At 44.2% G+C, this 27,030-nt stretch overlaps 1 protein-coding gene across 4 annotated transcripts in view; it reads left to right on the forward strand.

The window, feature by feature from the left end:
- The first annotated feature begins 2,437 nt into the window (after positions 1–2,437).
- The window catches only part of FYTTD1 (forty-two-three domain containing 1), a 38,823-nt gene continuing 14,230 nt past the window's right edge, over positions 2,438–27,030 (forward strand). Inside the window, exons 1-4 of one of the 4 annotated variants that reach the window (XM_074406127.1) lie at positions 2,438–2,546; positions 10,105–10,236; positions 24,713–24,861; positions 26,342–26,454. In XM_074406127.1, the coding sequence (XP_074262228.1) occupies positions 2,453–2,546; positions 10,105–10,236; positions 24,713–24,861; positions 26,342–26,454 (488 nt within the window). In that variant the 5' untranslated portion in view covers positions 2,438–2,452. Of the gene's footprint in view, positions 2,547–3,441; positions 3,660–3,920; positions 4,132–10,104; positions 10,237–24,712; positions 24,862–26,341; positions 26,455–27,030 lie in introns of those variants that run through there. The other 3 variants (XM_039461862.2, XM_039461861.2, XM_010341421.3) reach the window with 3 other exon arrangements.

The following is a 27,030-nucleotide window of genomic DNA, read 5'->3' on the forward strand; positions in this document are numbered from 1 at the left end:
CAATGAAATGATGCTTTCTTGTAAATATATCCTAAAAATTACATGAAACATACTATAGTAAAAAAAAAAAATCACTGTTTAACTGAAACCTGGGATATATTTATACTAAACAATTGTCCGTTGTTTATCTGAAATTCAAATTTATCTGGCCCTGCATTTTATCTGGCAATCCTAGGTGTTGTTTTATCTGCATTGTATGAAACTAAGTCTTTTAAAATGGCAGCTGCTTGAATTCCATGTTGATTTTGACTTAGATGAAGCTGCTGAACTGCTGTATACCAGACAAAGGCTGGATACCCTGTCACGCCCAGGGCCTTATTTGCAGTAGGTGCTGAGATATGTTTTGCTCTTCAAGCTGTATGAAGATAGGGATGCACCCATCTTGCTCACTATTTTTTTTTTTTAAATCCCCAGGGCCTATTACAATGCCTGACGCTCAATGAATATATGATTAAATGAATAGCTGCCTCTCCTGCCCAGAAAATTGCAGGGTTGACCTTTTTTTTTTTTTTTTTTTTGAGACGGAGTTTCGCTCTTGTTACCCAGGCTGGAGTGCAATAGCGTGATCTCGGCTCACCGCAACGCCCGCCTCCTAGGTTCAGGCAATTCTCCTGCCTCAGCCTCCTGAGTAGCTGGGATTACAGGCACGCACCACCATGCCCAGCTAATGTTTTGTATTTTTAGTAGAGACGGGGTTTCACCATGTTGCAGGACGGTCTCGAGCTCTTGACCTTGTGATCCACCCGCCTCGGCCTCCCAAAGTGCTGGGATTACAGGCTTGAGCCACGGTCCTAGGCTAGGGTTGTTGACCTTTTAACCCTAGCCCTTGCAGTTGGCTGATGGACTTCTTGGACAGGCCCCAGTTCTGATTGTCTTGGCTTGGCTTTTCTTCCTCTTTATTTTTACTGTGTGTGTCTCGGGTTGCTATTTTGTTTCGTTTTGTGTGTGAGGCATTACCCGCAATGCCTCACTCTTGCTTTCTTGCCTTTCCCTCTGGAATCTGGGTGACTGCTCTTAGACCCCAAGACTCTCGGATCTTGGGGAAACCTGAATGTCTGAAACACAACAGCTAGGATTGTTTCACGAAAGATGAAAAGATTGTTTTCATCTTTGAAAAGATTGTTTTCATCTTTTGTTTCACGAAAGATGAAAAGATTGTTTCACGAAAGCATGCCCTTTTGCACTACAAAGACTGGGGACGGGGCTTTGGTTTGGGGGAGAAGATCAGGTTAAAAGAGAATCTTTTTTTTAAGACGGGGTCTCACTATGTCATCCAGGCTGGTCTTGAACTCCTGGGCCCAAGTGATCCATCTGCTTTAGCCTTCCAAAGTGCCGAGATTATAGGCGTGAGCCACTGCACTAGGCTGAGAATCTTTATTATATTAGTGGTAAGGAGGATTTTATACATGTGGGATTTTTATCTGTCCTATAAATACCTGAAGTACAAAATGCATCCAAAGTCTAATTGCATTAGTTTTCTTCCATAAAATTAAGAACTTAGCCAAAGGTTCCTCTCTGTAGTTTATTCCCACAAATGAGCAGAGATTGTAGAAGTTATTTCTAGTGAGAGAAGGCTAATGTGGAGAAGAATGACTTGTGCTTAGAGAATTTTAAAACTGCAAGGAATTTTAGGAATAACTTAGTGTACTTTTATGGTTACTATTATTACTCCTTTCTTGTTTTGAAGATGGGTATGAGGTCCAGAGACTTTCCCAAAATCATACAGCGAATGATTAAAGTAAGTGAAAAAGGTACCACTCAATAAATCTCAGGTCTGGAGCCCACAACGCAGTTTCTCTAGTTTTTAGCAGTCCAGACAGGTGTGAGGGCTTCAGGGTGAGAGAACATACATGATGTTCTCCCTGACATGCCAAATACTGTTCTTGGGTTTCTGAGTCCAAACTTTCCTCCACCATTAAAGTTCCTTGTGCCCCTTGATAGGTGTGTGGTTCACTCTTCCTATATGGTTATGGTTTTGTCATGAGAAAAACAAAAACAACAATTTGACCTTTGAGAGTAAGAAGTTATTTAGAATATTCCCCGAAACCTAATAAAAATCATACATTTCCGCAAGATAAGACTACCTAGGCTTACAAAAAAAGTCGTGGTTCTTTGATTTCAGCTGGAAACATAATCTGTGTGAAGGCTAGTTTTATCCATGCTGCATATACAGGAAACGTTCACATTTACTTTTATTAAGATGACTGCAAAATTGTCACTGTAATGTTTGCTTTAAATTCAGGTATGGAAAGGGAAGCTGGAACAGCTGGCTTTCATTTTTAAGTGCCATTTGCATAAGAAATATGTTAAAGCATGGGATCCCCAAGCAAAAAATAGTAAAGTGTGTCACTGGTGTTGAAGTTGGAAACCACGTGACGTTGTGACATTACTAAATTAAGCAGAGGCTACTGTGGTTTTGAGATAGGTCACCTCAAAGTTCTGGCTAGTTTCTATGCTGAAGGAATTTTTGCATTTTAGGAACTGGAGAGGAGAAAGGCGGCAGAGATTTCTAGGTGGACAGAATGCATCTGGTATTTTCTTTACATGTAAATATCTGAGGTAGTTTTAAGTTGTCACGAGGATGATATAACCTAAAGGCTTCCAAACAAACGCAGTTACTTCGGGAAGGAGAATGTGGTGAGAAGAGAGGGAAATATCCTATGTTGCAACCAGGAAAAACGTGATCACGCAGGAATTTATCAAATATTAAGGTGTTTTCCTGCAGGGATGATTAAAAAGTAAACGAATCCTTCTATCCGTTCCCAGTGCAAATGAATTAGAGAAAAACGCGGCGACATCAGCAGAAGGGCTTACCCCTCCCGAGGGAAGCTAACGCCGCGCCAAGCGTTTCGGGAGTGCCGACTGGGACGGCACAGTCGCGGGAAACGCCAGCATCGTTTGGACGTTCAGGTGGCTCAGGAACGGCCGCCGCAGCGTTCGCTATGCGTTCGGTGGCTGCGGTTCCGCGTGCCGTGGGGGCGGGAGCGCTGCGGGGGCGGGAGCGGGGAGGGGAGCGCGGCGGGGGCGGGGAGCCGGGGTGCAGCGGCGATCCGCGCGCAGGGGTCCGTCCTGCCTCCCGAGGCTGCACGGCAGCGGGGCGTGCGCGGCTCGGGTGTACCCCAGTGTAGGGGACCCAGTGCAGCAGGAGGGGCTCGAAGGACACGGAGGACTATGACGTCACTGAAGGCGGGCGATGCAGAAGCGCTCGGGGTCCCGCGGCCCCCAGCGTGGGCCGAAAACGGAGCTGCCCCCCACGGCGGTCCTCGCGAGCGCCCGGCGCAGCGCCTGCACTATCTCGTCCGGTCCTGCAAGGGTCGCTAGGAGCGAGTCACGGCGCGGGGCCGCTCTGCCCGGCCGCGAGTCTCAGTGGCGCCGCCCCGCCCGCAGCGCGGGTGGAGGCGGAGGACGAGGCCGGCTGCGTGCGCGCTCCCTCGGTGCGGCCGGCTGCGTGCGCGCTCCCTCGGTGCGGCCGGCTGCGTGCGCGGGTGGGAGGTGGCGGGCCTGCGACTCAGGCCTTCCCGCTCCCGCTCCCGCTGCTGGCGCGACGTCTCCGGCCATGAACCGGTTCGGTGCCCGGTTGGTGGGAGCCACGGCGACCTCTTCGCCGCCGCCGAAGGCCCGCAGCAATGAAAACCTCGACAAAATCGATATGTCTTTGGGTGAGGGGCCGAGTCCGAGCGAGTTGGCGTGCGGGACGGGCGCGGATGGCACGCGGCGGCGCGGGCCGTGGGGGCGGGGGCGGTGGGGGCTGCGGGCCGGCGGAGTGTGTCCGCGGGCGGGCGGACCCTAGCGGAGGGCCGGGGGCCGGGCTGGACCGCGGCGGACTCGGACGTCCCGTCGGCCGCGGCCGGAGGAGGAGGGGCTGTGGGGGTGGGGTGGGGGCGGGGCGTCGAGGGCCCGGGGGTTCGGAGGGTCGCGGGGCGGGGGCGTCTCTCCTCCCCGGGGGTGCGCGCGGGCGGCCGCTCTTTGTGCGGACTCGGCGGCGGGCGTCATCGGGGGGCCGGGATGGGTCCGACTCCAGGCCGCAGAGTCAGCTCATCGGGGAGGCAGGGTCTGCGGCTCGCTGGAAGCCGGGGAAGACGCGTCCCGGAGGGCGGCGCGGTTTCTCGCGGATGGCGTGCAGCTCAGGAGGTGGGTGATTCCATTCGAATTCAGCTCTCACACCAGCGGGCACCCGCGGCGGAGGTTAACCTCGCGGGGCTAGAAGTGAGTCCATTTGTATCGGGATTCCACTGGGTGTTGGGTGTAAGCAGCGCCGCCAGGTCTGGCCGGCAGTTCTTGGATTTCCGAAAAGTACCTGTGAGTTGAGGGGCGCGCCCTTTCCCAGGACGGTCTTCAGGGTGATAGCCGTCTTGGAAACCTCCTTTCGGCTGTCGTTTCTTCCCATTTGTCTTGTGTGTCTCTTGTTGAGGTTTATCTGGAACGTCTTTGGTTCCAGATAAGATGAGAACTGTTGGTTTCTAGGATTGCCACAGTCAGAATCTGATATGTGAACGAAGCAGATGATCAGAAATAATAAGTTTGGCCTCAAGTCTTGCCTTGCTGCTGTGAGAAATGAGAAATCCGGGGCTGGGCGCGGTGGCTCACGTTTGCAATCCCAGCCCTGGGAGAGGCGGAGGCTCGCAGATGGCTTGAGCCCAGGAGCTTGAAAACAGTCCGGGCAGCAAAGTGAAACCTGGTCCCTACTAAAAATACCACAATTAGCCGGGCATGGTGGCGCGTGCCTGTAATCCCAGCTAAGGCACTAGAATAGCTTGAACCCGCGGGCGGAAGTTTCAGTGAGCTAAGATCGCACCACTGCACTCCAGCCTGGGCGACAGAGCGAGACCCTGTCTCAAAAAAAAAAGGAGAGAGAAACCTTTTGAGGTAAGGCCAAGAAATGCTGTAATAATGAATATTTATTGAGTGCTTACTGCCTACGAGGTCCTGTACTAAGCATTTTATATTATAACTCGAGTTATCTTCATAATAACCCTGTGAGGATTGTACTTCTAGCGATTGAGAGCATGGAATCCAGAACCACGCTGTCTCAGTTCAGGTCCTGGACTAAGTATTTTATTTATTCACTTTTATTTATTTATTTTTTAAGATGGAGTCTCGCTCTGTCGCCCAGGCTGGAATGCAGTGATGCTGTCTCGGCTCACTGCAACCTCCGCCTGCCGGGTTGCAGTGATTATTCTGTCTCAGACTCCTGAGTAGCTGGCGTTACAGGCACTTGCCACCATGCCTGGCTTTTGTATTTTTAGTAGAGACAAGGTTTCACCATGTTGTTCAGGCTGGTCTCGAACTCCTGACCTCAGGTGGTCCTCCCACTTTAACCTCCTAAAGTGCTAGGATTACAGACGTGAGCCACCGAATTCAACCAGCGTTCTATATATTAATTAGGTTTATCTTCATAATTGTCTGAGTTGTACTTCTAGTGATAGAGATCATGGAATCCAGAATCACACTCTCTCAGTTCAGATCCTGCCTCTGCCATTTTTAGCCGTGTAACCATGGGAAGATTATTTCCTAGTTACTCATCTGTAGAAAGGTGATAGTAGTTAGTATTTACCCATAGCGTTGCTGAAAGCATTAAATGAGTCTAAAGGCATATATGAACTGACTTAGAACAGGATCTGGTACACTGCACTATATTTTATTTTTATACATACACTATATATGTGTGTATATGTCTATATATATATGCCTTTGTTATTTGTTATTTCCATTTTACAGAAATCTGAGGCATAGAGAAATTAAGTAACTTGCTCCAAGTTATAACAAGGAGTTAAGTGGGTGGTGCCAGGATTTCAGTCTGGTTCTAGAGGCTCAAGCTATTTTGCACCTAGATTTCTTTTTTTTTTTTTTTGTTTTGAGACGGAGTTTCGCTCTTGTTACCCAGGCTGGAGTGCAATGGCGCGATCTCGGCTCACCGCAACCTCCGCCTCCTAGGTTCAGGCAATTCTCCTGCCTCAGCCTCCTGAGTAGTTCGGATTACAGGCATGTGCCACCATGCCCAGCTACTTTTTTGTATTTTTAGTAGAGACGGGGTTTCACCATGTTGACCAGGATGGTCTTGATCTCTTGACCTCGTGATCCACCCGCCTCGGCCTCCCAAAGTGCTGGGATTACAGGCTTGAGCCACCGCGCCCGGCTAGATTTCTTAAGTTTCTAGATTTTCTGTTTGCTTTTTTGTATGTATTTTGTTTGATGGTTGGTACGTTGAAGTGAAGAAAACCGAGGAGTTCTCTTTGAGGTAGAAATGAAGTGCTGTTGGAGAGCTAAAACAGAGCTTGATCTCTGTCCTCCAGGAACATATAACAATCCCTCTAAGGCCTTCCTTTTGGTGAGAATTTTACAGAAACGGAAAGAAATGATAATCTATCCTAGACAGTTAATATGCTTTGTGAATGTTTAATCTTACCAGGTTTGCAAAGGTTTTAGACTCTGATTGGTTTTTTTTTTTTGCTTTAAATCATGGCTTTGCCAGGTGTATATAAATTTCATATAGAGTATCAAGTTTACCAATAGCCTCATGGCTCAATTTCTTAATTTGAAAATGGGTATTACGATGATACTTATTTCACAGGATTGTTGTGAATTAAATGAATACATGTGAGAACTGTTGTTACTAACACTGCTAATGCCTGTACTGTAGTACCTACTGCTACCAACACTGCTATACTACTGCTGCTATTGCTATTACCATGTGTATTCCCCTAGTGCTATGGAAGAAACTTAAAATAGTCATTGTAAGGATTTTTTTTTTTTTTTTTTTTTTTTTAATTCTGATACTGTGTATCTACTCATTGGGCAGGAGAAAGCCATTTTCTTCTTTTAGATTGAAAGAATGCTCTCGGCCATGGTAGCTTATTTGACTTATTTGAAGATATAGATAGTAAAATGTTGAAATGTGAGATGCAATTTTAGATTTATTATGCTTTGCTACTTCTAATTTTTAGTTGTATTTAGACTTTATATGTTGTATTTTAAAATTAACTTGGTTAGAATTGTACTTTGTGCCTTTTTTTTTTTTTTTTTTTTTTTTTTTTGAGATAAAGCCTTGCTCTGTTGCCCAGGCTGTAGTGCAGTGGCACAATCTTGGCTCACAGCATCCTCCGCCGCCTGGGTTCAAGTGATTCCCTTACCTCAGCCTCCTGAGTAGCTGGGACTATAGGCACACGCCACCACACCTGGCTAATTTTTTTTATTTTATTTTAGTAGAGATAGGGTTTCACCATATTGGCCAGGATGATTTCGATCTCCTGACCTCGTGGTGTGCCCACTTCGGCCTCCCAAAGTGCTGGGATTATAGGCATGAGCCACTGTGCCCGGCTTGCCTCTTTTTTTTAATGCTCTCCAGACCAAATTAATTTTTTTGATTTACTCTCAAGGCTTGAGATTTTAGACTTTTGATAAAGAGTAAGTAGCATTTTGTTAAAGGAAAGTGGTCTCGTAAGTAGTGTCCTCCTAAGTATTCCCTTTATGCTTGTTGAGATACATGTTTATATATCTGGTGTTCATGAAACCTTTTAATTTTTTACAAAAGTTTTTGAGTGCCTTTAATTTTGGTGAACTCTTTTGTGGTTGGACATTAATTTCATAAAGACAGCTAAATGTTTTGGGGAGATTTGTAGTATTTTGTATAAATATTTGTTTGAGTGTAATTAAGAGTCTTAAAGATTATAGATGGGTTAGGTAGAATAGTAATATATTACAAAGGATCTTAAGTTATATTTCTTTCTCTGACTTCTGGAAAGACTATACTGACAAAAATAATCGCGTTTAATTAGTTTCATAGAGTTTTTTATTAAGTTGTTGACTGTATGCAATTTCTTTGTTTTATTTGCTTTCTCAGTTATCAAATGCTGGAATTAGGACTGTGGAGAAAATGTTTGGATAGTTCTTTCTTCTTTCTTTTTTTTTGAGAGACAGTCTTGCTCTGTTGCCTAGGCTGGACTGCAGTGGCATCATTGTGGCTCACTGCAGCCTTGACTGCTTGTGCTCAAGGAATTTTCTCACCTCAGCCTCCTGAGAAGGTGGGACCACAGGCATGCACCACCATGCCTAGATACTTTTTAGAAATTATTTGTAGAGATAAGGTTTTGCTATGTTGCCCAGGTTGGTCTTGAACTCTTGACTGAAGCAGTCTCCCATCTCACCTCTCAGTGCTAGGATTATAGACATGAGCCCCCATGCCCAGCTGGATATTTCTTTTTTTTTTTTTTTTTTTTTGAGACGGAGTTTTGCTCTTGTTACCCAGGCTGGAGTGCAATGGCATGATCTCGGCTCATCGCAACCTCCGCCTCCTAGGTTCAGGCAATTCTCCTACCTCAGCCTCCTGAGTAGCTGGGATTACAGGCACGTGCCACCATGCCCAGCTAATTTTTTGTATTTTTAGTAGAGACGGGGTTTCACCATGTTGACCAGGATGGTCTCGATCTCTTGACCTCGTGATCCACCTGCCTCGGCCTCCAGTCTCGATCTCTTGACCTCGTTATCCACCTGCCTCGGCCTCCCAGAATGCTGGGATTACAGGTTTAGCCACCGTACCCGGCCTGGATGTTTCTTATATGAGTATTTTTGGCTTCTAGTTACCAGAAGGGTAAATGGGAATCTGGAATACATTTAGTTTTTTGATCGTCACCTTGTTCTAATACTATGTGGTATTAGAACAATATGTTTTGTGAATTACCTTGGGGCAGTTTGGAAGTATGTTTGGAAGTAATGAAGCATAGAATGATCAGCATAAAAAGAAAAATAAGGTAACCTTGAAGTACTTTGCTGGAGGTGAGCCATTAGTATTTTTTTGTACTATACCTTTATTATGGCACTTGTTTAATTTTGTATTTGCTATTTGCATGTCTGTTTCCATGAGTACTTTTAAACATATTTAGAAAAGGGACCATATTTTACTTTTATTTCAATTACAGCACAGCCTGACACATACATTCATTGCATGTAGTATATGCTCAATAACTGATTTTTTGCTGAATTTCAAAATTTAGTCTTTTAGTTGAATGGTTTAATTTTTGACTACCTATAGTTATATTGGAAGGTGGTCATGGTTGGTTTTTTTTTTTTGGAGACAGATTATTCCTCTGTCGCCTGTCGTCCAGGCTGGAGTGTAGTGGTACAATCTCGGCTCACTGTAACCTCCACCTCCTCGGTTCAAACAATTCTCCGGCCTCAGGCTCACAAGTAGCTGGGACTACAGGCATGCACCACCATACCCGACTAATTTTTTTTTTCTTTTTTGTATTTTTAGTAGAGAGAGGGTTTCACCGTGTTGGTCAGGCTTGAACTCCTGACTTCAAATGATCCACCCACCTCAGCCTCCCAAAGTGCTTGGATTATCGGCAAGAGCCACCATACCCGGCCAGAAGGTGTCCATCTTTAAATAATAGAGGCTTCTGTGATTTTGGAAAGTAAATAGGAATAATTTTTATAAACAGTCTTTGGCTTATTTAGATTCATCAGGTAAGGAAGTACTATGGCTAATAGCACTCTTCATTAATTGGTAGATCTGCTTTGGGCTATTGTGAAGTGGCTGATTCTTATGGAATTGCTTTCAAAGTAGAAAAGAAGTTAGGAATGTAGAAAATCTATCAGCTAGGGCCGGGCGCGGTGGCTCAAGCCTGTAATCCTAGCACTTTGGGAGGCCGAGGCGGGTGGATCACGAGGTCGAGAGATCGAGACCATCCTGGTCAACATGGTGAAACCCCATCTCTACTAAAAATACAAAAAATTAGCTGGGCATGGTGGCGTGTGCCTGTAATCCCAGCTACTCAGGAGGCTGAGGCAGGAGAATTGCCTGAACCCAGGAGGCGGAGGTTGCGGTGAGCCGAGATTGCGCCATTGCACTCCAGCCTGGGTAACAAGAGCGAAACTCCGTCTCAAAAAAAAAATCTGTCAGCTAGAAAGTGAGACTAGGCCGGGCGTGGTGGCTTACGCCTGTAGTCCAAGCACTTTGGAGGCTAAGGCAGGTGGATCACCTGAGGTCGGGAGTTCAAGACCAGCCTGACCAACATGGTGAAACCCCGTCTTTATTTAAAAAAAAAAAGAAAGAAAGAAAGTGAGACTAAGTTAAAATGAAAATAATTGGCATTTCCTCTGTCATAGATGATATCATCAAATTGAATCGAAAGGAAGGAAAGAAGCAGAATTTTCCAAGACTAAATAGAAGACTCCTCCAGCAAAATGGTGCCCGGCAATTCAGGATGAGAGTACGATGGGGACTCCAACAGAATTCTGGTATGTTTTGAAAGTAAGCTTTAATGAAAAGCTGTTGTGTGTTCATAGTGTACTGTTTTCAGCATATGCTTAAGACGTGGAGGAAATGCATCAATACTGTTGGTGTTTCATATTTCCTCTGTGCCTAGGTTTTTGTTTAGATCTAAAACCTGGTAGAAATTTAAGTAGCCTTCAATAGGTGATATCACTGTTTGTTAAATATTTTAAGTCATTTTAAAGTAACTTAAGTTTATACATAGTCTATATTATATTCAGAGTTTATCATGAGTTCCTATCTCTATCCAAATGAGATGTTCTTTTAATAGTCTACCTAATGAGTGGGTAACTCCGCTTAAATATATTCAGCAAAAGAGCATACTACCTCACAAGCATGAGCCACTGTGCCTGGCCTCTTAATTTTAATTAAAGTATGCCTGTCACTTTTGTAAAGTTACAGAAAGTAAATTCTCTTTTGTATGTGAGAACCCTTTAAGTACGTGGAGACTACTATTATGTTCCGCATAGTAAGTGACCTCCAGATTCCTTATCTTATCATCCAAGACCTTTAGGATTTGTTAAATCCTCCAAAGGTGAAACTCAGAGTTGAATGCTTTAGATATAATGTGAAACTGTATACATTTAGTTATTTTTTTATAATCTGGAAGCTTATTTATAACCATCTAGATTGAAGGCAGTAATTGAACACTAATATATATGGCTTGTTAACTTTTTTTATTAGCAATATCAGCATTTTAGAATAAATTTTTGTTCAAATAGAACTGAATCTTTTTCAGATATGTAAAAATACGTTTGACAAACTAACTTCCAAATTGATTTATTTTGTGTGTTAAAAAACATAATCTCCAAGCCGGGCGCGGTGGCTCAAGCCTGTAATCCCAGCACTTTGGGAGGCTGAGGCGGGTGGATCACGAGGTCAAGAGATCGAGACCAGCCTGGTCAACATGGTGAAACTCTGTCTCTACTAAAAATACAAAAAATTAGCTGGGCATGGTGGTGCGTGCCTGTAATCCCAGCTACTCAGGAGGCTGAGGCAGGAGAATTGCCCGAACCCAGGAGGCGGAGGTTGCGGTGAGCCAAGATCGCGCCATTGCACTCCAGCCTGGGTAACGAGTGGAAACTCCGTCTCCAAAAAAAAAAAAAAAAAAAAAAACATAATCTCCAGTAGGTTGAACATAATTAGTTCTGTGTTTACAGCTAATATCCCAATATATCCTCAAAATAATGTATAGCTAAAGCTGAGCATACTGGCTTATGCCTATAATCCCAGAACTTTGGGAGGATCAGTTGAATCCAGGGGTCTGAGACCAGCCTAGGCAATATAGGGAGACCCTGTCTCTACAAAAAATAAAAAAATTAGGCGTGGTGGTACATTTTTCTGGTCCCAGCTACTTGGGAGGTTGAAGTGGGAAGATAGCTTGAGCCTGGGAGATCAAGGCTACAGTGAATCATGATGGCATCACAGCACTCCAGCGTGAAACTGTCTCAAGAAAAGCACATATAGTGGCTGGGCGCGATGGCTCACACCTGTAATCCCAGCACTTTGGGAGGCCGAGGCGGGTGGATCACAAGGTCAAGAGATCGAGACCATCCTGGTCAACATAGTGAAACCCCGTCTCTACTAAAAAAAAAAAATACAAAAAAATCAGCTGGGCATGGTGGCGTGTGCCTGTAATCCCAGCTACTCAGGAGGCTGCGGCAGGAGAATTGCCTGAACCCAGGAGGTGGAGGTTGCGGTGAGCCGAGATCGCGCCATTGCACTCCAGCCTGGGTAACAAGAGTGAAACTCTGTCTCCAAAAAAAAAAACAAAAAAAACAAATCATACAAAAAATGTAATATGTTCAGTAACATTTAAAAGAAATATTTAAATATGAATCATTGGAACTAAACTTCATTTACAACAGTTAAATACCTGTCATGAAATGCACTCCCTGAGATTCAACTGTTCAAAAAATTATTAGAGATGAATAAACTCTTTTTAGAGCCCAGTATCAGTTATATGTGCTTTTCTTTCTTTTCTTTTTCTTTTTTTTTTTTTTTTGTATCTTTATAAGGCTAATTTTTTTGTATCTTTAGTAGAGATGCGGTTTCACCAAGTTGGCCAGGCTGGTCTTAAACTACTGACTTTGTGATCCGCCCACCTTGGCCTCCCAAAGTGCTGGGATTGCAAGTGTGAGCTACCACGCCTGGCCTGTTTCAGTGTTAAATACTTGATAGATGCTTTAAACTTGCTGGGTCCTGGGGTTACATAAAGATGGGGTCTTGTACTTCAAGGAAGTAACTTTTAGTATTAGAGATAAGATGGAAAAGATAGTTTGTGAGAAACGTCATAATAGAAATTGAAATTGTACTATAGGACTTAAGAGATTTTGTACTAAGAAAATTAGGAGTGATTTAATGGATAAGGTGAAATATGATCTGGTCCACAAAGGATCAGAAGAAAACTTTCCTTTTATGGGTGTTATGATCTGAACCTTGAAATAAATGATATCTAGGGGCAGCTTAAGAGCTCATAACATTGAGCTTGCCCTTGTATGTTTATTGCTTACATGTGACTGGCTAAAATGAAGAGCTACCACTGTTACTGAATGTACAGAGATGGGATTGTCTTAAACTCTGATTGGCTAGGAAAAAGTTCAGATTTCCATGTTGTAATGTCAATGAGGATGTTAGCTTGAGGTAAGAGAAATAGGTGGGACAGAGAGCTCTTTGCAGATACGCAATATGATTTCTGATGGCTGAACAAGTAAATGAATGAAATCTTTCTCACTTCAGGCGTGAAAAATAATTTAGGCACTCAGATACTTGGAGAAACAACCCAAATGTTCTTTGTTGGTAGAATGGTATAGCAGTTGTTCTCAAAGTGTCATCAGGAGACAATCAGGGATCCCTAAGACTTGGGGTTCCACAAGATCAAAGCTAGTTCTAGTTTTATATTAATACTAAGACATTAATTGTATTTTCAGCCTTACTCTCTCAGGAATGCACAGTAGGCTTTGCCAGAGTCTATATGATGTCTGATAATTAAAGTAGATTGAATGCAAAAGCAGGGTCTTACTCAGTTCAGTGGGCTGTAATAAAGTACTGTAGACTAGGTAGCTTATAAACAAAACAGGTTTATTTAGCACAGTTCTGGTGATTAGCAGTTCGAGATCAGGATGTCAGCAAGGTCAGGTTCTGGTGAGGATTCTCTGGTTGCAGACTGTGGACTTCTTTTTCTTTTTTTTTTTGAGACGGAGTTTCACTCTTGTTACCCAGGCTGGAGTGCAATGGCACCATCTCGGCTCACCACAACCTCCGCCTCCCGGGTTCAGGCAATTCTCCTGCCTCAGCCTCCTGAATAGCTGGAATTACAGGCACGCGCCACCATGCCCAGCTGATTTTTTTGTATTTTTAGTAGAGACGGGGTTTCACCATGTTGACCAGGATGGTCTCAATCTCTTGACCTCGTGATCCACCTGCCTCAGCCTCCCAAAGTGCTGGGATTACAGGCTTGAGCCACCGCGCCTGGCCCGAATGTGGACTTCTTTTGGTGTCCTTGTGTGGCAGAAAAAAGGCTAGAGAGCTCTCCAGGGTCACTTTTATAAGGACACTAATCCCATTTACGATGGTTCTATCCTCATGACTTTAACTCCCAAAGACCTCACTTGTTAATACGATCATATTAAGTGTTAGTATTTCAGCTTGTGAATTTTGGAGAGATACAGACATTCAGTCCATAACAAGCAGTTGTGAGAATCTAGTTGTCTTCTATTAAAGCAAACACCAAAGAGATCTAAAACAATACCACCCTTCTTACTAAATTTTTTTGTTTTAGAAAATAAAAAATAACTAATGGATACTAGGGTTAATACCTCAGTGATGAAATAATCTGTACAACAAACGCCTGTGATACATGTGTACCTGTGTGACAGACCTGCACATCCTGCACATGTACCTCTGACCTGAAAATAAAAGTTACAAAATTTGTTCTTTTTCATTTAAAAAGAGATGCTTACTCTATGTGTAATGAGTTTATTATTATTTTTTAAGTGAAATGGTTTTTAACTAGCTTATTAATAGTTTTTATTTTGCGCCGGGCGTGGTGGCTCAAACCTGTAATCCCAGCACTTTGGGAGGCTGAGGCGGGTGGATCACGAGGTCAAGAGATCGAGACCATCCTGGTCAACATGGTGAAACCCCGTCTCTACTAAAAATACAAAAAATTAGCTGGGCATGGTGGTGTGTGCCTGTAATCCCAGCTATTCAGCAGGCTGAGGCAGGAGAATTGCCTGAACCCAGGAGGTGGAGGTTGCGGTGAGCAGAGATGGCGCCATTGCACTCCAGCCTGGGGTAACAAGAGTGAAACACTCCGTATCAAAAAATAAAATAAAATAGTTTTTATTTTGGCCAGGTGCAGTGGCTTATGCCTGTAATCCCAGCACTTTAGGAGCCCAAGGTGGACACATCACCTGAAGTCGGGAGTTTGAGACCATCCTGGCCAACATGGCAAAACCCCATCTTTACTAAAAATAGAAATATTAGCCAGGCATGGTGGTGCATGACTGTAATCCCAGCTATTCGGGAGGCTGAGGCGGGAGAATTATTTGAACCTGGGAAGCGGAGTTTGCAGTAAGCTGAGATTGCACCATCACACTCCAGCTGGGCGACAGAGTGAGACTCCATCTCAAAAAAATAGTTTGTCTTTTAATTGCAGTAAATATAACCCACAGAAACAAAAACTTCGGAGTCCTCAATAATTTTTAAGTGTGTAAAGAGGTTCATGCTTGTAATCCCAGCACTTTGGGAGGCCAGGGCAGGAGGATAGCTTAAGCCCAAGGACATCAAGACCAGCACGGGCAACATAGGGAGAACCCGTCTCTACCAAAAAAAAAAAAAAAAAAAAAGTGTAAAGAGGTACTGAGACTAAAAAATTTGAGAAAGCTGTTCTTAATAGAGGTAGAAAGATAGGAATATTTGTATGTTGCTTTGGGAAGGAGCGAATAATATGATTACATATACTCTAGAATGTGAGATTTCCCAGAAAAAAATCCCTCATGTCTTTTTTTTTTTTTTTTTTTTTGAGACAGAGTTTCGCCCTTGTTACCCAGGCTGGAGTGCAATGGCGCGATCTCGGCTCACCGCAACCTCCGCCTCCTGGGCTCAGGCAATTCTCCTGCCTCAGCCTCCTGAGTAGCTGGGATTACAGGCACGTGCCACCATGCCCAGCTAATTTTTTGCACTTTTAGTAGAGACGGGGTTTCACCATGTTGACCAGGATGGTCTCGATCTCTCGACCTCGTGATCCACCTGCCTCGGCCTCCCAAAGTGCTGGGATTACAGGCTTGAGCCACCGCGCCCGGCAAATCTTTATTTAAATGATAAGCCTCCTGAAATTTTTGAGGCATATGATGTATGTGGAAAGAAATTCATTAACAGATTAGTCTTGGGATTCAAAAGAAAGATGAAACTGTCTTTCTCTTGTTTTAGTTGTTTATCAACCTTAATTGAATCTGTGGAGTTTTATGAAATAGATGCCGTGGCTGTACTTTTTTTCTACTGAATCAGGACCTGTATAGATAGGGCTTCGAGTTTTTTGTTGTTGTTGTTGTTGTTGTTGCTGCTGTTGTTTGAGACAGAGTATCGCTCTGTCACCCAGGCTGGAGTGCAGTGGCGCAATCTCAGCTCACTGCAACCTCTGCTTCCCAGGTTCAAGTGATCCTCCTGCCCTAGCCTCCTGAGTAGCTGGGACTACAGGCGTGTATCACCACACCTGGCTAACTATTTGTATTTTCAGTAGAAATGAGATTTCGCCATCTTAGCCAGGCTGGTCTCAAACTCCTGATTTTGTGATCCACCCGCCTTGGCCTCCCAAAGTGCTGAGATGACAGGTGTGAGCCACTGAAGCCTGGCCTTGAGGATTTTTTTTTTCTTTTTTTTGAGAGAGTTTCGCTCTTGTTACCCAGGCTGGAGTGCAATGGCGCGATCTCGGCTCACCGCAACCTCCGCCTCCTGGGTTCAGGCAATTCTCCTGCCTCAGCCTCCTGAGTAGCTGGGATTACAGGCACGTCCCACCATGCCCAGCTAATTTTTTGTATTTTTAGTAGAGACGAGGTTTCACCATGTTGACCAGGATGGTCTCGATCTCTCGACCTTGTGATTCACCCGCCTCGGCCTCCCAAAGTGCTGGGATTACAGGCTTGAGCCACCACGCCCGGCCGCGAGGATTTTTTTTAAATCTCCATAGATGATTCTGATACCTAACTAGTGTTAAACTACTGCTCTGGTGGAGCTGAAAATGTAAAGGGATCTTCATACAGGGTGGTAGTTGAAGTACGTTCAGAATGAGGGTACTCTGGAACTCTGCAGAGAGGCTGTATGAATGAAAACTAAGAAAAGACTATTGCATTAGATGATGTATTTAGTACCCCTTCATAGTGCTTTTTAGAATATGAGACCATTACAGAGCATACAGACCGTTACGGAGATAATTGGGGCAGTGTGTATAGATCTTTCTTTCTTTATGTAATGTGACAATGGAAGGGTGAAAAATAGAATCATTGCTAACACAGAATGAACTAATGAAGTTTGTTCAAAGGTAGAGAGGTGGGAGAACAAATATTACAGGCCTGATCAGAAGGTAGAGAAGGAGGCTGGGTATGGTGGCCTACGTCTGTAATCCCAGCAATTTGGGAGGCTGAGGCAGGTGGATCATGAGGTCGGGAGTTCAAGACAAGAGTGGCCAATATAGTGAAACTCCATCTCTACTAAAAATACAAAAAATTAGCTGGGCGTGGTGGCAGGCACCTGTAATCCCAGGTACTCAGGAGGCTGAAGCAGGAGAATCATTTGAAGCAGGGAGGTGCAGGTTGCAGCAAGCAGAGATGTCGCCACCGTATTCAAGCCTGGACAACAGGCAAGACAGTGAAAAGATTGATGAGTATGGGAACAACGTACTGTACTATACACAGAAATAGAAAGCACCAAGGAACAGAATTCTATTCCATACTTTTTTTTTTTTTGGAGAGGGAGTCTCACCTTGTCATCCAGGCTGGAGTGCGTTGGTGCAATCTCAGCTCACTGGAAACTCCCTCCTGGGTTCAAGCAGTTCTCTTGCCTCAGTCTCCCAAGTAGCTAGGATTACTGGCACCCACCACTACCCCCAGCTAATTTTTTGTATCTTTAGTAGAGACGGGGTTTCACCATGTTGGCCAGGCTGGTCTCTAACTCCTGACTTCGTGATCTGTCCTCCTCGGCCTCCCAAAGTGCTGGGATTACAGATGGAGTCTTGCTCTGTTGCCCAGGCTAGAGTGAAGTGGCACAATCTTGGCTCACTGCAACTTCCACCTCCTGGGATCAAGCAGTTCTCATGCCTCAGCCTCCAAGTAGCTGAGATTACCAGCACACACCACCACACCCAGCAGCTAATTTTTGTATTTTTTCTTTTTTCTTTTTTTCTGAGACGGAGTTTCACTCTAGTTACCCAGGCTGGAGTGCAATGGCGCGATCTCGGCTCACCGCAACCTCCGCCTCCTGGGTTCAGGCAATTCTCCTGCCTCAGCCTCCTGAGTAGCTGGGATTACAGGCACGCGCCACCATGCCCAGCTAATGTTTTGTATTTTTAGTAGAGACGGGGTTTCACCATGTTGACCAGGATGGTCTCGATCTCTTGACCTTGTGATCCGCCCGCCTCGGCCTCCCAAAGTGCTGGGATTACAGGCTTGAGCCACCGCGCCCGGCTAATTTTTGTATTTTTAGTAGGGATGACGTTTCACCTTGTTGGGCAGGCTGGTCTCAAACTCCTGACCTCAAACGATCCACCTGCCTCAGCCTCCGAGAGTGCTGTGATTACAGACGTGAGCCACTGAGCCTGGCCTAAACTCACTTATTACTCTTGTGGAATATTTTTCACTTTCTTTCTTAAGGAAGATTGTTGGCATCAGTCTCATCAGATTGTCATACAAATTACAGTATTCAGCACAGTGCCTACCACAGTGAAGGTTAGCTGTCACATTATTTAACACAAAATAGCGAGTCACTGTAGATTGGAAAGAATTTTAATGGACAGTTTTTCCCAATATGGTTTAATCTTCATCTGGTTGCAATTTTAGAAGGAAATTGCAACACATATGGCAGCAATAATTTGATTTAAAAATTAAAAAATTTGCCGGGCGCGGTGGCTCAAGCCTGTAATCCCAGCACTTTGGGAGGCTGAGGCGGGTGGATCACGAGGTCAAGAGATCGAGACCGTCCTGGTCAACATGGTGAAACCCCATCTCTACTAAAAATATAAAAAATTAGCTGGGCATGGTGGCGTGTGCCTGTAGTCCCAGCTACTCAGGAGGCTGAGGCAGGAGAATTGCCTGAACCCAGGAGGCGGAGGTTGCGGTGAGCCGAGATCGTGCCATTGCACTCCAGCCTGGGTAACAAGAGTTAAACTCCGTCTCAAAAAAAAAAAAAAAAAAAATTAAAAAATTTAGGCCAGGCATGGTGGCTCACACCTGTAATCCCAGCACTTTGGGACGTCAAGGCAGGTGGATCACCTGAGGTCAGGAATTCAAGACCAGCCTGGCCAACATGATGAAACGCAATCTTTACTAAAAAACTGCAAAAATTAGCTGGGCGTGGTGGCGTGTGCCTATCATCCCAGCCACTAGGGAGGCTGAGGCAGGAGAATTGCTTGAACCTGGGAGATGGAGGTTGCAGTGAGCTGATACTGTGCCACGGCACTGCAGCCTGGGCGACAGAGTGAGACTCTGTCTCAAAAAAAGAAAAAGAAATTAAAAATTTTGAATATTTGTTACTTTTTTCCTATTAAAGTAATAGCAATCAGTACCTTCAGTACCTTTAGAACTGGGGCAGAGCACCTGAGAAAGGAACAGCACTGGAAGAAGCCTCCCCACCCCTGTTCTCTGGGTTAGTAACTTTGTTGGAGAAAATAAAGCCATGGCCCACTGAATGGTAGGGAGGTTCACCGATTTGCCATGCTGATAGGACTCACTGGTAAGCTATCCATGTGCGTGGTGCAGCTTTCATTCAGTGGGGGATAAGCAGGGCAGGACTCACGCAATGCCTGAAACTAGAATTAGACACAATAAGGGCACAAAATTTAAGGTATCTGTCACAAATTTTGTGCCCTCCATGTCTCTAGCCTCACCATAGTCTTAGCCTGGTCCTGGAGGGCAGGTAGGTGAGGTACTGGATTTCCTATACTACAGGAACAAACTTTGAGAAGCACACTGAAACCTGGAAGAAAAGCCCCTTTCTCTGCAATCCCTATTGCACCCTCCCTTAGTACTAATACAGCCTGGAAGTTTCACATTGTGCCTTCTGGCAAGAGAGAAATATTCTAGTATCAGAAGCAGGGGAGTAGAGGAGTGATGTGGTAGGTAGCTGAAAGGCAATAAGTGGATGAGAGCTTCAGCCATTATAACATTTTTTTCTTTGTTTTGTTTTGTTTTGTTTTTAGAGAAACACGTTCTTTTGCTCTGTTGCCCAGGTGCAGTTGCTCATGTCTGTAATCCCAGCACTTTGGGAGGCCAAGACAGGAAGATTGCTTGAGCCCAGGAGTTTAAGACCAGCCTGGGCAGCAGCAAGACTGCATCTCTTTAAAAAATAGCTGAGTGTGGTGGCATGTGTCTATAATCTCAGCTTCTCAGGAAGCTGAGGCAGGAAGATCATTTGATCCCAGGAGTTTAAGGCTACAGTTAGCTATAATGGTACCACGGGATTCCAGCCTGGGTGATGGAGCAAGATTCTGTCTAAAGAAAACTATAATAATCAGAGTTGTCAGTGATAGAGAAAAGGTGACATTCTTTTTTTCCCTAGGAATATAAATGAATGCAGTCATTCTGGAAGTGACTTTTGCAATATTATTAAAATCCCTAAGAGTTTTCTTTGGCCAGGCTTGGTGGCTCACACCTGTAATCCTAGCTCTTTGGGAGGCTGAGGCGGGTGGATCACAAGATCAGGAGATGAGACCAGCCTGGCCAACATGGTAAAACCCCGTCTCTACTAAAAATACAAAAAAATTAGCTGGATGTGGTGGCACACCTGTAGTCCCAGCAGCTCAGGAGGCTGAGGCAGGAGAATTGCTTGAAGCCAGAAGGTGGAGATTGCAGTGAGCTGAAATTGCACCACTGCACTACAGCCTGGGCAACAGCGCAAGACTCTGTCTCAAAAAAAAAAAAAAACGAGTTTGCTTTACTGCTGCCAGGTGACGTCGCTCACTCCTGTAATCCCAGCACTTTGGGAGGGCGAGGTGAGCAGATAATGAGGTCACGAGTTAGAGACCAGCCTAGCCAACATGGCAAAACCCTATGTCTACTAAAAATACAAAAAATAACTGGGTGTGGTGGTCGGCGTCTGTAGTCCTAGCTACTCTGGAGGCTCAGGCAGGAGAATCATTTGAACCCAGGAGGGCGGAGGTTGCAATGAGCCAAGATTGCGCCATTGCACTCCAGTCTGGGCAACAGGGTGAGATTCCATCTTAAAAAAATAAAAAAGAGTTTGCTTTACTGTTTAACCTAGCATTTCATTTTCTAGAAACAGAAATCTTCAGAAAAGAATCATGGATGTGTTTAAGAATAAGTTTCAAAATATATCTGAGTTCTATTGTGGTATAATATGCTTCTGTTGTGGTATTATTTATAATTTAGAACTAACTGAAATGATTAGTATAAAGTTGGTTGGATCAAATATGGCATATTTAAAAGTAATGAGTAGGGCATGTTGGGAGCCAGATGTAAGGCTGAGTGCCCCACAGGGTGGTGGAGTGAGCCTTATGCTGTGCTGAGGCGCAGGGTTCGAGAAATAAAGAGACAGGACACAGAAGTACAAAGAAAACGCAGCTGAGCTCGGGGGGCCACACCACCTATGAGCGGAGTCAGGCGAGGCTGGCGAGCCGAGGTGAAGCGAGGCTGGCGAGGCCCCGAATGTCCAGAAGTGTGAGTATTTATTGTGTATAGGTTAGGGGGTAGGGCAGTGAGTGAAATCATCTTTAAGGATAGTGATAGGGTTGTGAGCAATAAAACATGGGGTCCACCCCCATTAGGTCACCTAGGCCAGGAGGTGGACAGCACACAGCAAGGGGCCCGTTCCCACGAAGGCAAGGGCCGTGTGCAGTAAAGAGGGTGCAGTGTGCAATACTCCTGTCTATGGGCAGGCTACTTCTAAGAAGATTTATAGGAGGATGCTTTAAGTCACACAGCAGTGACAGAGCTGTCAAGGTTGCCGCCACCTTCTGGCAGCTTCCAGTGTCTTCTATGGGAAGATGCTTTTCAAGCAGCACAGTAGCAAGAGCTGATAAAGTTCACGGTCACCAAGGTGGATTGCCGTTCTGAGGGCAGCCTTCCACAAGAACTGGAGCAAGGTCCTACAACTCCTTTATCAGGAGGAGTGGCTCTCGCCCCAAGCCTGCCATACAGCGGGTATCTTTACGACACCGAATGCTGCCGCCTGGGCCATGGATTCTTGTCCTGGTATAACTGTTTTCCCTTAAACTATGCTCTGTACTGTGTCTGCTCTAGGCATTCCTCCGATTATAAGCTGTTTACCCCTTAATTCATGCTCTGTACTGTGTCCACTCTAGGCATTCCTCTGATTATGAACTAAGATATAATTATAGGTATATATGTAGGGAAATATTCTTTAGGCACTCATACTATCAACTATTATATGATTATACAGAGAGGATTATATAAAGGGCGCCTTCAAGCCCTATTTCTATAAACTAATATATGATTATGTAAAGGATTATGTAAAAGGAAATAGCTGAGTAGTAACACTATAAAGTGAGATATTCCTCAAGCCCTAGCTGTGCCAGGGTTCTGCTTAGCTCTCATTCCTCGGTGCCTATATGGGGGGTTACCCACATAATGCAATAAAAATATATCAGAAACATGGGATAATATATTCACAGAGTAGGTGTGTGTATGTGTTTGAGACAGGGTCTTGCTCTTTCACCCCTGGCTGGAGTACAGTGGTTGTAGCAGCTCACTGCAACCTATGCTTCCTAGACTGAAGTGGTCCTCCTGCCTCAGCCTCCCTATTAACTGGACTACAGGTGCACACTACTGCACCTGGCTAATTTTTGTGGTTTTTGTAGAGATGGGGTGTCACCATGTTGTCCTGGTTGGTCTCGAACTCCTGGGCTCAAGCAATCCACCCTCCTAGGCCTCCCAAAGGCTGGGATTATAGGCATGAGCTACCACACCCAGCCTACCATTCAGGATTAATGTAGGGCTACAAAATAGTATGTAGAGCTATATAGTTGCTGAAAGATTGACTCAGTTCACCTTCTACTATAAAATTGAGGCACTTACTACTATGAAATTGAGAATTACCAAATGTGATAGTCTTTGAGTTGCTTAAAAATAGTTGAAACCAGGGGCCGGGCATGGGGGCTCACACCTGTAATCCCAACACTTTGGGAGGCCAAGTCAGGCAGATCACGAGGTCAGGAGTTCGAGAGCAGCCTGATCAACATAGTGTAACCCTGTCCCTACTTAAAATACAAAAATTAGTCTGGTGTGGTAGTAGGCGCTGTAATCTCAGCTACTTGGGAGGCTGAGGCAGGAGAATTGTTTGAACCGAGGAGGCAGAGGTTACAGTGAGTTGAGATCACACCATTGCACTCCAGCCTAAGCGACTGTGAGACTAGGTCAGGAAAAAAAAAAAGTTGAAACCGGCCGGGCGCGGTGGCTCAAGCCTGTAATCCCAGCACTTTGGGAGGCCGAGACGGGTGGATCACAAGGTCAAGAGATCGAGACCATCCTGGTCAACATGGTGAAACGCCGTCTCTACTAAAAATACAAAAAATTAGCTGGGCATGGTGGCGCGTGCCTGTAATCCCAGCTACTCAGGAGGCTGAGGCCGGAGAATTGCCTGAACCCAGGAGGCGGAGGTTGCAGTGAGCCGAGATCGCGCCATTGCACTCCAGCCTGGGTAACGAGAGCGAAACAGTCTCAAAAAAAAAAAAAAAAGTTGAAACCAAAAATGTTAACTTTTAAAGTATATATATATATATATATATATATACACACACACAAGTAAAAGAAAACCTAGCAAGACAGAATGTTAGTGGTATCTCTAAGTGGTAGGCTGATGGGTGATGTTTATTTTCTTATTTGCACTTTATGTGTACAAATTCTGCAGTGAGCATGTTTATTTTTTAATTTACTTTTTAAAAAAAATTTAACAGGCAGCCCCTGAACCAGAATAGGTTCAGAAACGTTCTCTATTGTTTTGCTTTTTTTTTTTTTACTAGAAGTATTTATTTATTTATGTATTTATTTTGAGACCAAGTCTTGCTCTGTTGCCCAGGCTAGAGTGCAGTGGCACCATCTCAGCTCACTGCAACCTCTGCTTCCTGGGTTCAAGCAATTCTCCTGCCTCAGCCTCCTGAGTAGCTGGGATTACAGGCGCCTGCCACCGCGTCGAGCTAATTTTTGTATTTTTAGTAGAGATGGGGTTTCACCATCTTAGCCAGGCAGGTCTTGAACTCCTGACCTTGTGCCGCCTTGGCACCCCAATGTGCTGGGATTACAGCTGTGAGCCACCGCACCCAGTCTATTTATTTTTTAATCTGTTTTTTGGAGACAGATCTCACTCTGTTGCAGCCTAGAACTCCTGGGCTCAAGTGATCTTTTCACTTCAGCCTCCTGAGTAGCTGGGTCTACAGGCATGTGCTACTATGCCCAGCTAATTTTTAGAGATGGGGCCTCACTGTGTTGCCCAGGCTGGTCTTGAACTCCTGACCTCAAGGGATCCTCTTGCCTCAGCCTCCCAAGTGCTGGGATTACAGGCGTGAGCCACTGTGCCCAGCCTGAAAAAAGCATTTAAATAGGTAAGATATATAATGAAAAATCAAAGTCAGTAATGTCAAATGCCACAGATTAAAATGTGTCTGTTGGTACTCACTGGGGACTTTAGTAAAAGCAGTTTGAATGGAGTAGGGCTGATAACGAAGCCAGATTGCAGTGTGCTGTCGTAAGTAAATTGGAGATGAGACAGTGATTCCACCCTAGATCAGCACTGTTCAGTAAAAATGGAGCACATATTAACATGTTTTGTTTAGCCCAATAGCTCTAAATTATTTCACTATATAATTTATATAAAATAATGAAATATTTTACTTGGAAATATCTCAATTCAGACTAGTACTCAACTTCATGTGCTCAATAGCCACATATGGTTAGTGTCTATCATGAGGCACCTGTAAAGACTGTCTAGACTGTCCTGTTGGTTGAGAAACTAATGAGGAAAGAGTATGGCCAGAGGCAACATGTGAGAATCCTGTAGTTACTTACAGTCCCCTCTAGCCGCAGAACCCTTCCCAATGCAGCAAATTGCCTTTTTATAATATTTTATGTAATTAAAAAAATAGTAAGAATAAATATTCACAACTTCTGCCTTCCTTGGGAAATAGAATATCCTGTGACCCTCCCAGTTGAATTCTTAAATTGATATTTTCTTTTTTGCTCTTTTGCCCTCCTACAGGTTTTGGTAAGACTAGTCTGAATCGTAGAGGAAGAGTAATGCCTGGAAAGAGACGTCCCAATGGAGTCATTACTGGCCTTGCAGCTAGGAAAACAACTGGAGTTCGAAAAGGAATTAGTCCTATGAATCGTCCACCTCTAAGTGATAAGGTAGAGTGATTGCTTAATCCTGGATTAGATAATCCTTTTCCTTTATTTGTACTAACATTTCTGTGAATAAGCTTAAGAGAGCATTTTATTTCTTTTTATGTAGTACTTTGGGATTGATATTAAAAAATTTAATATTTAAATAAAAATCAATGCCATTTATAAAGAGTACCTAAATTTCCACATTCTTGAATATAACTAAGTTTTTTGTTTGTTTGTTTGTTGTAGTATATAGACAGAAGCTCACTCTGTTACCCAGGCTGGAGGGCAGTGGCATGATCTTGGCTCACTGCAACCTCCTCCTCCCAGGTTCAAGCGATTCTCCTGTCTCAGCCTGCCAAGTAGCTGAGATTATAGGTGTGCACCAGCACTCCTGGCTAATTTTTATATTTTTAGTGAAGATGGGGTTTGGCCATGCTGGCCATGCTGGCTTAAACTCCTGACCTCAAATGATCTGCCCACCTTGGCCTTCCAAAGTGCTGGTATTACAGGTGTGAGCCACCACTCCTGGCCAAAACTTAAGACTTTTTTTTTTTTTCCTTGAGATGAAGTCTTGCTCTGTTGCCCACGCTGGAATGCAGTGGCTCAATCTCGGCTCACTGCAACCTCCACCACAAGGGTTCAAGTAATTCTCCTGCCTCAGCCTCCTGAGTAGCTGGGACTACAGGCGCGTGCCACCATGCCTGGCTAATTTTTGTATTTTTAGGAGAGATGAGGTTTTAGCATCCTGGCCGCATTAGTCTTGAACTCTTGACCTTGGGATCCACCTGTCTTGGCCTTCCAAAGTGTTGGGATTACAGGCGTGAGCCACCGCGCCTGGCCAGATTAAGACTTTTTAATGTGATTTAGTCAACGGATATTTATGAAATACTTCTCATATACTTCATAGAAGAATCCAGATAAAGTATAAGATAAGGTCCATATTTCTCAAGAACCTTAGAGAAGTCTTTATGAAGAATGTGGATATCTGAATTAGGCTTTAATGATGGATTTAATTTATATATGTTGAGGAAGAAAGAGAATGTTTCATGTGCTGCTTCTTTTGTGATACTGCATTTTGCTTCTTTGCCTCTAACCATGTCTCCTCCAGCTTCTTTGCTGTCATAACTTCCCCCCCTTTTGTTTTCGGCATGCATTTGTTTTGGGACTTGGCTTTTTAAAAATTATGAGTGTTCAAAAATCATGTTTGTATAAATTATTCCCTAATTTATATCTCTGGCTCTCTGAGTCTTTTGAGTTCCAGAGCCATGTTTCCCCATCAGCTGTGGATCCCCTGAGTACCTCCCATATTTTAAAGATAATGTGTGGTTTTCATCTTTTCGAACACTTGGACTAGGTTTTCAAGTTGTTTTAGTTTCTCCGTCTCCCTTATCTGCACATCAAGCAGTTGTCAATCACTGTTCATTCTGCACCAGAAATGTTTATTGTCATAGGGTATATAGAAAAATACGATTTGATTAACACAGTGTCTGCCTTCTCATAGAATATAGAACGATATTTTCCGGTGTTAAAAAGAAAGGCAAACCTTCTGAGACAAAATGAAGGGCAGAGGAAACCAGCTGCGGTTCTCAAGAGACCTAACCAGCTAAACAGGAAGTAAGTACTCAGATGTAATGATAAGTTCTCTTGCATTAAAAAACACTTGGCCTAAGTGGGGTGAAGAATGGATTTGCAGTGATTTTTTTAGTTATCTGGTCGTTGGCAAGACATATTTCGGATGTCTATCCGAACATCCACATGCATGTATCCAGTAATAGCTTCTGTTTATTAGATGAATTGTTACTGATGAATTTAACCATTATAAGCTTTTTTATTTTTTTCTTTCTTTTTTTTTTTTTTTGAGATGGAGTCTTGCTCTGTCTTCCAGGCTGGAGTGCAGTGGTGCATTCTCGGCTCACTGCAACCTTCAGCTCCCTGGTTCAAGTGATTCTCCTGCCTCAGCCTCCCGAGTAGCTGGGATTACAGGCACGTGCCACCACACTCAGCTAATTTTTGTATTTTTAGTAGAGACGGGGTTTCACCATGTTAGCCAGGATGATCTCAATCTCCTGACCTCGTGATCTGCTTACCTCAGCCTTCCAAAGTGCTGGGATTAAAGGCGTCAGCCACCGTAACCAGCATTTTTTTTTTTTTTTTTTTTTTTTTTTTTTTTTTTTTTTTTGAGAATGAGTC

This window comes from Saimiri boliviensis, chromosome 9, assembly GCF_048565385.1.
Source record: "Saimiri boliviensis isolate mSaiBol1 chromosome 9, mSaiBol1.pri, whole genome shotgun sequence".
Classification (NCBI taxonomy): Eukaryota; Metazoa; Chordata; class Mammalia; order Primates; family Cebidae; genus Saimiri; species Saimiri boliviensis.